This window comes from Grammomys surdaster, unplaced genomic scaffold, assembly GCF_004785775.1.
Source record: "Grammomys surdaster isolate TR1022 unplaced genomic scaffold, NIH_TR_1.0 190, whole genome shotgun sequence".
Classification (NCBI taxonomy): Eukaryota; Metazoa; Chordata; class Mammalia; order Rodentia; family Muridae; genus Grammomys; species Grammomys surdaster.
The window spans coordinates 2,863,690-2,876,362 of NW_021604635.1; the positions used below are offsets into that span (position 1 = coordinate 2,863,690).

At 44.9% G+C, this 12,673-nt stretch overlaps 1 protein-coding gene across 1 annotated transcript in view; it reads left to right on the top strand.

Annotated features, from left to right (window-relative positions):
• Fig4 (FIG4 phosphoinositide 5-phosphatase) overlaps nucleotides 1-12,673 on the top strand; it is a 107,436-nt gene that overhangs the window by 77,646 nt on the left and 17,117 nt on the right. Inside the window, exon 22 of the mRNA XM_028768995.1 lies at nucleotides 937-1,023. Within this exon, the coding sequence (XP_028624828.1) occupies nucleotides 937-1,023 (87 nt within the window). The remainder of the gene's footprint in view (nucleotides 1-936; nucleotides 1,024-12,673) is intronic.

Consider the following 12,673-nt stretch of genomic DNA (forward strand, 5'->3'; position numbering starts at 1 on the left):
TACACACACACATACACACATACACACACACACATACATACACACACTCACACACATACACACACACACATACACACACATACACACACACACACACACACTGTTTTTTATTGTGATAGAGATTATACACTTTATCTGAGAAATTTTAAATGTGTACACCTAATGTTGTATACTACATGATATTCTCCATCGCTAACTGGACACAGTTGGTCACTTGCCGTAGATTAAAGTGAGCCCTAGAGAGCGTGCCAGCAGCACTGTGTGAATCTCTCGGGTGTTACTCCTGAAGCACTTGACCTCAGAAAAGCTCATGGAAAGTAAATGGTAGGATTATCCATAGTCATCAATGGAGAATATTTTAAGTGGGAGACACGGGAAGGAAGTCAGCTCCTTGATGCTGCCCTGTCTTCTACCACGGGAGCAGGAGAACAGACTGCATTTTGGAGCAGGAAATTGGGTGTGCATGGTATCGGCCATCCTGGAGTGTGGCTGTCCTCTTTGGCTCTGACTTAATGCTTGGGTCGGTGCCACACAGTCTTCCCTGGAGGGGTGACCTGGCCGCAGCTCAGCAGCTGGCTTCCTCTATCTGATCGACAGCAGTTTTCCTAGGAGTAACTGGAGTGTGCTTGGGAGTCAGGCTGGGGAATGAGAGAAAGGAGAGGATTGTTAGGTCCTGAGGAAGCTGAGTCAATGCTGTGGACTCTTAGCAGCTCCCTGGCCCAGGGCTGGTCTCTGGCCTAATCCCGCTCTGTGTTACTCTGTCATTGCAAGCACCTGACCAACCCCATATTTCTGTATTCCGTGTTGATAATGGAAATGCACAGGTGACTTCACATGTATCACCATGGTTGTGCAAGGACACCCTGATCGGTGTGAGCCTCTGAACTCATCATGGTGCTGCCATCTTCAGCTTATACTCGTCCTTGTAATCCATAGGTTTGTTCAGCTGGGGCAAAGCCAGCATCAACAGGACCGGAGCAGCCAGCAGCTGTGTTCCCGGTGCTCAGACGGAGTTATAAAACTGTAAGTACTCTTTGAAACCACTTTACAAATTTTGATTTCATTTATTTATGTGTGTGTGTGTGTGTGTGTGTGTGTGTGTATTTACCACAACACACATGTGGAGGTCAGAGGACAATTTTGAAGTAGTCAACTCTCTCCATTCACTGTGTGAGTCTCAGGGGTTGAACTCAGATCATCAGGCTTGCTGCAAGCAAGCCCCTTTACCCATAGAACTGTCTTGCTGGCCCTTATATTGAATCTTAAAAAAAAAAAAAGATCTCTGTATTCGTGCCACTCGTGGAGTGTCTGGTGACTTGTTAGGGGAGATATCCATTCTTGTCACCAACTTAGTATAATTTGACACACAGGCGCATTCTTCCTGCTACTTTCTTTACTGAAAACTGTCATTGGGGAGTGGGGGCGGGGGTGGAGAAGAGGTCGCAAACTTAAACTGCACACCTTGGCTCATGCCCTCCACCCTGACTGGGTAGAGACGGGATGTTGAAGCAATTCCAGTGCCGGAGAGACTTTGGGTGTATCAGAAGAGCCTCCAGAGGAGTGGTTCTCACTCTTCCTAATGCTGTGACCCCTTACACAGTTCCACCGTGTTGTGGTTGCAACCCCAATCATACAATTGTTTTGTTACTACTTCTTAAGTATAATTTTGCTACTGTTGTAAATATCTGATATGCAGCCCCCATGAAAGGGTCATCTGACCCCCAAAGCGGTCTCAAACCCAGAGCTGAGAACCACTGCTCCAGAGCATGGGTGGGTTAGCCTCGTCTTGGGCGGGTTAGCCTCGTCTTGCTCCATGACCCTGAGTGTTAATGACTTGGTGGACATAAACAGGAGTAAATTCTTAGCGAAACAGAACTATGTTCAAATTTCTCCACTTTCTGGGTTGTTACCTTGAGCAAACACATCACCCTTCCATGTGGTTGCTACCACAGCACCTGTGCAGACGAGGGAGGCATGAAGGAAGCCAGTATACTTTACGCAGTGCTTGGAGCAAGTGTGTAGTAAGTCACCATCATGGTCATTGTCTTTACATGCCTCATCATGTCTGTTTGTCAGGACAAAGCTTGGAGGCGACAAGGAGAGGTTCCAGACAGCAGTCTGTTCATTCCTCTGTAGAGTTAGGCATAGCAGAGGTTCAGGAGGTCGGTGGCAGCTGTCTGGGCAGGGGCTGGCACTGTCGACTGTCAGTTCCATCACTGCAGGTTTCTGCACTGGGCGGGGCGGTGAGTGAGGATGGGGGAGCGTGAGATCACTCTGTCACACCCTGAAGGTCCCTTTCTCCCTTCTCCCTTTCTGCCAGCATCCTTTCTTTCCTTACTCTTTACTCCGGAGGCAGGGAAGCACTTGTACTCGTTAACGTAGAAACCATTTTCTTCACTATAGCTTCTTAACGTGTGGATGGATGAGTTGAAACTGACAGATGTTAGTGAGAGAGATTCGGAGAGGTGGATCGTGTGATGCAGACCGACCCTTCCATTCAGATAGCGCGGTGGGGCTCATTAGGGAATGATGATGGTGAAAGGTTTCCTCCTGTTGCTCAGTCTTAGGTACGGGATTTGTCGGACTTATCACTTTCTTGCTTCTTACTCCTATCTCCTATCTCAGCATCTGCTCTCCCGAGCCCAGGCCCAGGCGGCCCGTGTGGATCTGGAACTGTGTCTTAACCTTTCCCACCTAATTAGTGAGGAGTCTGTCATGAGCATGTTTTGTACCTCATCCTCAGCAGGATAACACAGAACCTGGTAAGGACTGCCTTATGCTGTCATGGCAACTGCCAGGCATGTTTTTAGAGAGAGTTGTGTGCGTGCCCTTTAAACTGGAACTCTCTAACCAGGTTCTTAAAATGTCAGCTATCATTTTTAGTTCTCTAAGGCTGCGCCCAAAGCAGCAGAAACTAGATTTGTGTGAGGCCCTCGAAGCCTCCTTGTCTGCGGCTTAGGTTCCAGTGCATTTAAAATGAAGAGACTCTTGTAAGTCCATGCTACTCTGTGCCGGCTCATCCCCATATACTTTGTCATCTCCTGGGTTTTTCCTCTCTCCAAACTGGAGACAATTACAATATAAAATGTTATCTGTATTCTCTCTAAACTCCCAAGAAGCCCACAGGATGGAGGTTTCCTAATTTGTAGGTACAGAAACCTGGATGGGGGGGGGTCTAGACACTGCTACCCAAGACTGCAGAACAGTGCCCAGAGGTTCATGCTAGACCCACACTGGTCAGTTGTCTGTGTTGCCACCACAAATACGCAAAGCTGTATTTGATCCACGTGTGAGAGCTTTCTGATTCACACCAGGGAGAGTGACATCACCCATTGTTTACTGTACATTCAGTGTGTGGTGGCCTCTGTCCTGTGCACTGTATTTCCTGTATTAACTCAATTTCCAAAGACGTTATGGAGAAGTAGCCTTTATCATGTCTGCTGTACCGAGCTGGAAAATTGAAGTAAGCACACAGTTGGTGCAATTTGCCCGAGTTCAAGCAGCCCACAGGTGGAGGAGTGAGGAGTGAAGCCCAGACTGGCTGCTTCTGGTACCCGTGCTGTCTACCTGTGAGCTGCAAACACTTAGGATTGGCAGCTGCCTTTTCAAACCACTTGTGTAGAGGTGGAGCCTCATTTTTGGTCTTATCACCTGACCTGGGACTGTAGACACCTCTCTATGTCAACACTGTGTGGCTCTTGACTTTTGTTAATATTTAGAGAAAGTATGCTTTTGGTTTTTTCCTAGTGCTCCCCCCTCTCTCTTTCACACACACACACAGGCACACACACACACACGCACGCATATGCACACACGCATGCACATACACCATCCTTCCTTGTACAGTTATACTGAAACTGTCTTGGTAAATATCTGGGTTATTACAGACCTGCTAGATCATTCAAAGAGGGTAAGCTGTCTCTGAGTCCCCTTCGATCTTCCTAACAGGCCTTAAATTGTGTGCTTGGTAAACTTTTGTTGAACTATACTAAGCCCCAACCCACCCCCTCTCCACCTTTCTCAGAGTCTGTATGAAGTCCCTGTGGCCTCCAGTTTCACTGTCTTCCTGACTCCCCTTGTTGAACACTCCAGGTGTACCCCCTCTTTTGTTTCCCCCTCACCTGCCATGGTCTGCCCTGTTTCTCTGTTCCCTGATGACTTGTGACATAAGGAGGCTTTCCGCATTGTCCCCTTCTCCTCTGCACCTGTGACAGTTGCCGAGATAGAAGGACCCAATGGGACTTGCTATGCCTGGTATTGGAATGTATTAGGGATAAGTCTTTGTCCCTCTGTGCAAGACCAGCATATTGTCATTCTTACTGTTCTACAAATTCTCTGGGCTCATGCTATGCGTGCCAATCAGCAGTAGGTTACGAAGACAGAACATGCATTTTCTAAATGCCTTCATCTCTGTGGCTTACCTATTCCAGTAAGATGCTTCACTCATTTAACAATCCTTTCTAAGAAATGGGTTCAAATCCATCCCCACACTGGGCCCCACTCCTAAAAAGTTCACCATCTCAGTACCACGTTGGGAATTCAGGATAGCACCACACCAGGGAGTCAGGCTCCATCCAGCAGGAGCCACTGAGCGGGAGGAGTTTGAACTACATTATAGCATAGAAAGACCCGGAAGTAATTCTACACATCTAGTCACAGAAGGTAGTGAGGGGCAGGAGGCATGCACAGGTAGGAACAAGACCCGGTGAGACAGCATGACCATTGTTTCAAAGCTGTATTGTATCAAGAGAGTGCTGTGCTTGTACTTGCGTTTTAGAGACGTTAGTTTGGAAATACCGTGGAGGATGGATCTGGGTCAGGCATAACAGACATGCCTACTGGCTATCAGGACAAGAAAAGCAGAACAGCCAGATAGTGGCACTTCCCTTCGAGAGTCCTGGAGGTCCTGGTGGTGCAGGCCAATAACCCTGGCTACTAGGGAGGCTGAGGGAAGAGAATCCCAGGCTCAAGGGCAGCCCGAGCTGCCATAAGATCAGGGCCAGCCCGTGTAACCTAGAGACACCCTATCTCAAAGCACAAACTATAAAGAGGGCTGGTGCTGTCGTCAAGGTGGGCCACTTTTCCATCATGCCCCAAGACCAAGGGTGACCATTCAATGGTTTGGGAGCAAGTGGACAGGAGTCTGCTGCTATTTGGTTGTGGTTTTGAGACAGAGTCTCAGTCTTGTAACCCAAGCTAACCACTACCCTGTGATCTTCCTGTGTCAGACTCCCAAATGCTGGGATTGCAGGTGTCTGCCATCCCACCTGGCTCAGGCAACCAGGAGTTTCAACCAAGAGTTTCGTAGCTTGGTTGACTACATAAAGCACATGCGTTGCTGGAATTGACAGGACTCAGTAGGTGCAGATCTAGGAGCTAAATTGGTGAGCCTCAGACAGTAACAGGACATCCAAAGGATGTGCTTGTACCCCAAAAAGCTCTAGATTAAAGAGACTTAGAAATTTAGGAGATTTTTCTAGACTTGGTTTTAAAAATCATTTCTTGCTTTTCTTTTAACCATTCATCTAGGATAAATGGATGCATCTTTTAATTTTTTTCCCCTAGGGATCTGTGAACACATTAAAGTAAAAAAAAAAAAAGTCTAAAGAGTTTACTATAGTGTTAGGATATATTTGAGCGTATCGAGCACCGTCGTCTCACCTGTGCACTGGGGGAGCGGAGTTGGGCATCTGAAAAGGCCACATAAGGGACATTCCTGTGGGCAGGGCGTTTTCAGTGTTGTATATAAGAACCACATCTGTAATGGTTTAGCTTTTTGTTATCTTGCTAACTGGACGGATAACTGTCAGTTCTATCTGTGGCAGGTGGGTGGCGTGATGTGGGGCACATGGAGTGATGGTGGTTAATCCTATGGCATTATGCTGTGCCTTCCTGACATCACTTCTGGTCAGAAAGACAGGTGTCCAGTATGAGGCCTTGGGTTCTTCCAGTACAAAGGGGAAGAATCTCCAGTTGAGACAAAATGTGGGCTAAAGGCGAGAGCAAGTGTTCATTTGACGTGTACAGACCTGTCCAAGGTGGACTCAGCGTTCCTGGGTGCCTTTGTGCATGACTTTTTAAAAACACAAATGCCTTTGAGTCTTAATTATATTTAAAATTCACCAGAAAATCTTTTCTTATTACATATTTCCCCATATTTAATACTTGAATGTTAATGCTCCTTTTCCTTATACCCATATGGAAGCTTGTGACATAACACTAGAAAACAGTAAAACCAGTTACGCATTTTCATAGGCTAAAAAAAAAAAAAAAAAAAAAAAAATCTGTGCTTCTGACTACCCTCTCATTTTTATAAGGACAGAAAGTCTTTAGCAAACTGATGCTGCTATGTGGCAGGTTGGTTCTAAAACAAGTTGGAAAGAGTAAGTTATTTGAGAGATAGTTCATCCGGTTCATAGCCCGGGTCTTTAGGCGGATACCTGATACATAGTGTTACTTTTAATCTGGGTATTGTTTGACAATCAGTAGTTTTCCCTCTTTTAGGAATATTATACACTAATCAAATGTGAGAAAGAAATGCCAAGATAAACAGATTTACATGTATGGTAAGACATTTGTAAGCTTTTATTTTATTGTGGTTTGTTTTCCATTTAAGACTTAGCAGCTCAGGACTCTTAGCGAGTGGCTCAGGATTGTTCTCAATGGATACATTGTTACTGTTGTTAGTTAACATTAGTTAACATTAGTGAGATGGGGTAAAACGGGCCACAGATTGTCTGATGTTTTTATTACCTACTACTACTAAATTGTTGAGGCTCTTTCTTTTCTATATTGTTACCAGTTCTTAAAATCACATGAGCGATCTGTATAGGAACAGAACCATAATTTCCCAGTTTGCCTTTGTTTTCAGGTACACAGAGCACTTTTACATTTACCTTGTAGATTAAAAAGCATGTGTTGTAATTGGATCTCGGTTGGAGAGCCTGGAGATGTGGAGGTTAAATCCTCCCTCTCAAAGCTGCATTCTCTTCTCTAGTGATAGCGGAGTAGTTTATAGCCACAGTTTCTATTCTGTACGTCTGAGAAAACCAGATGCCAAGTAAACCCCAAACAGCCAAATAAATGCAGCCTATCTTTACCCATAAAGAAAGGAGGTTTGAGAATTTCTTTTTATATCACTTTAAATTATAATTTAGTTACATCAGCTGCCTCCTTTCTCACCTTCCCTCTAGCCCCTTTTCTTGTTATCCCTCATCAAGCTCATGGGTTCTCTTTTTCTTCATCATATATATTGAACATATATATTGAATACACACATATCTATGTACATAACCGTATGAATGTAGCGTGTGGAGTCAGTGTGGCCATGTGTGTGTTCTCAGGACTGACCACGTGGTGCTAGATAATACATTAGGGGATAATCCATTAGGGGATCGGCTCTGCAGAAGACTACTTTTCCCTCTCAGTACTCCTTGGTTGCCTGTGGTTCTTGGTCCAGGGGTGGGGATCCACGACTTTCTTAACCATTTTATCTTATGTTTTATAATTGTGTTAGAAGCATTACTTGTTCCTTGACTGTTTGCATCTATTGTATTGCTAGGTCCCCAACCTAGAACTGACCTTAATGCTTGCATGTAATTCAAATGGTATAAAAGCAAAAGGAGGAGGGGGTGGGATAGGGAGTTTCTGGGGGGAGAGAATGGGGAAAGGGGATGGCATGTGAAATGTAAATAAATATCTAATAAAGTTTTAAAAGTAAAAAAGAAACACATTACTTAGTTTTAAAGTAAAATAAATTAATACTTTTTTTGACATCATACTTCAGAATAATGTATTCCTTCTTCACAAATAAACTGTTGAAGCTTATTTCAGAGGACAAATGGCTCAATCATTCCTGGGTCATATAGTTTGAAAATAGAAAGTAAGTTAGCTAATTAAAGTTAGTGTGCACAACTGAATTTTATTTTTTATAATAAAATAAAGCTAAGAAAACGGATCTAATGATCTTGGAAACACCAGAAAATGTCTAGTAGAAAGAGGGAAAGCTGTGTTTAAGGTGTCTTTTTAGCAAGTATACACAAAATTATACCTGAAGGTCTCGGGTTGAGAGTGGGAAGCTTCTGTTCATGCATTTTCCACTGGCCGCAAGTCTGTGCTTCTGGTCCTGTGAGCAGCCTTCGGAAGGCAGGTTCTTACGAGGAACCTCGGGACTGTGACTGCTACGAAATGCTAGGACTGGCAGAGACCGTCCGAGTGAGTTAGTGAGTTAGGTCTTGCCTCCTTCCAGCCTTTAGAGTCTAGTTTTTGTCTCACGTTAGCAACCTTGGATATTTCTCAATGGTCCCATAAAAGGTCTTGTAGCATCACCTAAATTTCCAAGGATGACACCTAGGGCTTCACAATACAACCAGGTGTGGGGAGGACTCTAAGGCGACATTTTCAGAATGTTCTTCCATGTGTGCCCTTTCTCTCTTTCTGTCTCCCTGTCTCCCTGTCTCTCTGTCTCTGTCTCTCTGTCTCTCTGTCTGTGTGTGTGTGTGTGTGTGTGTGTGTGTGTGTGTGTGTGTGTGTGTGTGTGTGTGTGTACATGCCTAGGACCATAAAATCTGAGAACTGGGAAGTATCTGGAGATTATTGGATTCAATCCCCTAATTTTTCTAAGATAAGCAACTTAGATGGGGTCCATAGCTCACTCAGTTACAGGAGTTTTGAGTGGTAAAACTGAGCCTGAAACCCATTTCTCTGACACTGGAGCCAAGCAGGTAGAACACAGCCTGTGTGCTGTGGTAAGTGCTTCTGAAAGGAGGGGGTGCCTATAGGACACACAGACAGTGGCATGTGTCTATAGAAATCGTACAGTTTGTCGCCAAAGGAAAAAACGGGGCAACACAAGGCATCAGTCCTCCAAGAGTGGTCTGCAGATCCCTGGGGTGTCAAGGCCTTTTCAGTGAGCCTGTGGCATTAAGGCAGTGCCACCAAGCCCTGGAGGTGAGTGTCCCTCCCGACTCTAGAGGAGGGTTGGCTGCAGGAAGAGGAGATGAAAATGACAAGGAGAAACAGCATCTATGTTTAAGTCAGTAGAGGTTGTTAAGTAGCCCGTGAAGGTGTCATCTGGGAACTGTGACCGGTGCGAAATGCGTACACATAAGGTTTCTTGGCTGCTGCTCAGTCCTGTGGCTCTGCGGGAAGGGACTTCTGCAATTGTCTAAGTTATGAGAGAACTAGCTCCACACTCCCCTCTCAGAGCCAGAATAACTGACAGGAGAACTATGGTTCTCCAGGCTTGGGTATTTGGTAGTTATTTCCACAAAAATGATCAAGCAGGCCTGTCATTTTAAGGGAACCAGTCAGCAGTATTTGTTACCAATGACAGGGTTAGAATTTTCAAGTGAAAATCAAATTTTTGAAAGTATGCATGTAGTACCACAGACACTGTATACAGATTTTCCTGATAAGGTTGGAAGTGATTTTAACAAATATGCTTTTTTTTTAAAAGATTATTTATTTTATATATGAATACACTGTCACTGTCCTCAGACATACCAGAAGAGGGCATCAGGGCATTACAGATGGTTGTGAGCCACCATGTGGTTGCTGGGAATTGAACTCAGGACCTCTGGAAGAGCAGTCAGTGCTCTTAACCATTGAGCCATCTCTCCAGCCCCAAATATGATTTTTTAAAAGTAATACTGTTAAAATAAAGTCTGTTATCTGCCATTTGAAAGATCGTCAAAGCTCAGTGGATTTTAATGCAGGCTGTTAAAAAAATAGCATGTAGGTGAAAAAAGAAATACATCCCAAGTTCAAGACAGACCAAAGGATTTTAGGTAAGAGCGTGGAGAGTCTGTCAGTGCACACAACCCATATAGCTTCAGTTTCAGATTGCAAACCTTTAAAACACTTGTGAGATTCTACTCTGTGACCTTTACATATCCGGAATTATCTGCAAGGGCATTAAGACAGCTCCTCCCAGCAAATGACATCCCTGATGACCATAGAGGTGTTCATTTATTTTCTATGCTAGCAAATGGTCTATTTATAAAGTTTCTCCCAAAGTTCCCTGGACTTTTTAGAGTGCATTTAGACTCAGTTACCAGAGCACCTAAGTCCTCTGGCTCAAACAGTGATGTCATTTATTACCCCCCCCCCCGAAAGGCACAGGCAGGGCCGCCAGCAGAGCGGGTTCACAAGCTTTGTGTGTTTCTGGGGTGCTGTCACAGCTTCCTGCAGCCTCAAAGGGGGTGGGTTTCATTTTTCTGCCCAGGAGCAAGGAGTACCAGTGCCCTCAAGTACACTCCTGTGTTCCAGTGAACAGGATTGCATCACATGCTGACCCCTGCTACTGCATGATTTACTGTGTGATTGGCTTAAAGTTGTTATTTACAGTGTGCAGATTATAGCAAGACCACCACAGTGAGTTAGTTATTAAACCCAAATTAAAACAAACAACACCCTCCCCAGGCGTGGCCAGTTAACTGCAGTTCATTTGCCCAAGTGTCTGTTAAGAGAGGTAGCATGATCCTGGGGATCAGATCCTGGGGTCTGGCCCCGATCTGCCGGTGCCGACTGAATCCCGGTCTCAGCCATGGCTCCCTCTGTGGGTGCAGCCTTGGGCTAGAGCATCAGCTCTGAGAGCCACAGCTCCTAATGCATTTCCTACTTACTTACTTACCCCTTCGTTCAGTTATACCCATGGATGGGTTTCTCTCTTACGCAAGACACAGTGGAGGATGCTGACTGTCACTAAAATATTGTCTGTGTGACCACAGAAGCAGCTCACCCTCCTGTGCCACAAACACAGTGAAAGCCCAAAAGAAAGGGCAATGAAAAATGGCCTTTTCCTCACAGGACAGTCATGAAATAAATTGTTTAATGCCCTCAGCAAAGAGCCCTGCCACAGAGCTCGTCAGTGAGCCATTACATCACACGGGTTTTTTCCCATCGTATTAGAATGTAAAATGTGTTCAGCAGAGAAAATCTAGAGCCGCAAATGTGTTTGGAAAATGATAAGTCTCCAGGAGGATGATTATGGGCCCAACTGGCTGTGAATGTTTTAGCTCACTCAGTATCAGAAAGAGCATGAGGCAGAGAAGCAAGCTGTTCGAGACAGCAGAAAGGCAGCCCTGAGAAATGAGACGGTGCTCTCTGAAAGCCCCAGGACACGCATCCTGTGACTCTCAGATAAGATGCCAGGAAGGTTTTTTTTTTTTTCAAACTAGACTACCAGAGTTTTCAGCCCTTTCTCATGCTCACGGCTTGGTCATTTTTCATATCGAGATAGCCCAGGGTGCTTATCTCAGAAAAGAGGATTAGAAGTCATGTGATCATTTTCTTGAGTAATGCCTGAATCACTGTGAAGTAAAGCAGAGTTTTTACATTGATTTGGAAACCAGCAAGTAGAACATATAAGGATGAAGATTTAAGATTCCTGAAAAGAAAATCTTTGCAATAGTTAGCACACTCTGCCGTGCTATGAGAGTCTTTGTTACTGAGACTAATGCTTTCGAATTACCCAGGTACTCAGGGACATCTGTGTTGTTTGGGGCAGCATTGGAGCATCTCTTCATTTGGTCTGAGGTTGGGCAAAGTGATTGTTAATTAAAGTAATTTCTAAAAATGTGTAATTGTCATGATCACAGCCACAGTCTAGCTGGGGTTATAAACAGCTTGCAGCAGAGAGTGGGCGGTCCATTTATGCTCTAGGTATGTATTTACTTACAGTGTATCAGGTACTGCTCTGTCACTAGGCAGATGGTAAAGGCCAAAACTCTCTGAGTCCTTCAGCATCCTTCCGGTCTGGGGTATGCAGATAGCATGAACCAGTCACATTATAGTAAGACAATTTCGTGTTGGAACAAATGCTTTGAAGACTCACAAACCAAGGAAATGGGAGAAAGGGGTTGAGGAAGTAAGAGCCCAACACTGTTTTAGATTAGGCTGTTTGTTTGTTTAGTTTGGGGTTTTGTATTTTTGTTTGTGTGTTTGTTGGAGACAGGATCTCACTATGTAGCCTTGGTTGGCCTAGAACTCACAAAGCTCTGCCGGCCTCAGCCTTTCAAATGCTGGGATTATTTAAGTGTGCACACAGCTGATGTCTTGGAGGAGCTAACCTGAGATCTGAGGTGAAAGGGGTCTGCCATGAGACGACTAGAACATGTTCAGTACTGAGAGAGCAAACACTGAGGAGTAGGCAGGAACTAGCTTGGCACGCCCGAGAAGCAAGCAGAAAACAGTGAGCGCCACAGCCTTAGGGCTCTGCAGTAGGGTGAGGTTGGGTGGGGCAGATCACAGTAGATGGTTCACAGGAGCTTAGGAGTGAGCCCATTGCTGCTCTTCATTCAGGGCTCACAGTTGTCTTGGCAACATCCTTGACTAGAAGGTCCAGCCTAGAACCTCACACTGCATATAGTTGTTAAAGTTTCCTTCATTCTGAACACACCACCACCCTTCCTTGACCCTGACACTTTGAAGAATACAGTCAGTTGTTTTGTAGAGTGGCCATTGATTCAGTTTGTTCTAATTATACCCAAGCACAGCGCCTGGCCTTCAAATTGGCCCTACATCTACAGTTAACTTGTAAAGAGAAAACTTTCTTTTGGCTCACAGTCTGAAAAGCTCCAGTTCATGATCCGTCAGCGAAGCAGAGCATGGTGACAGGAGTTTGGCAGGCAGAGCATGGTGACAGGAGTGTGGCAGGCAGAGCATGGTGACA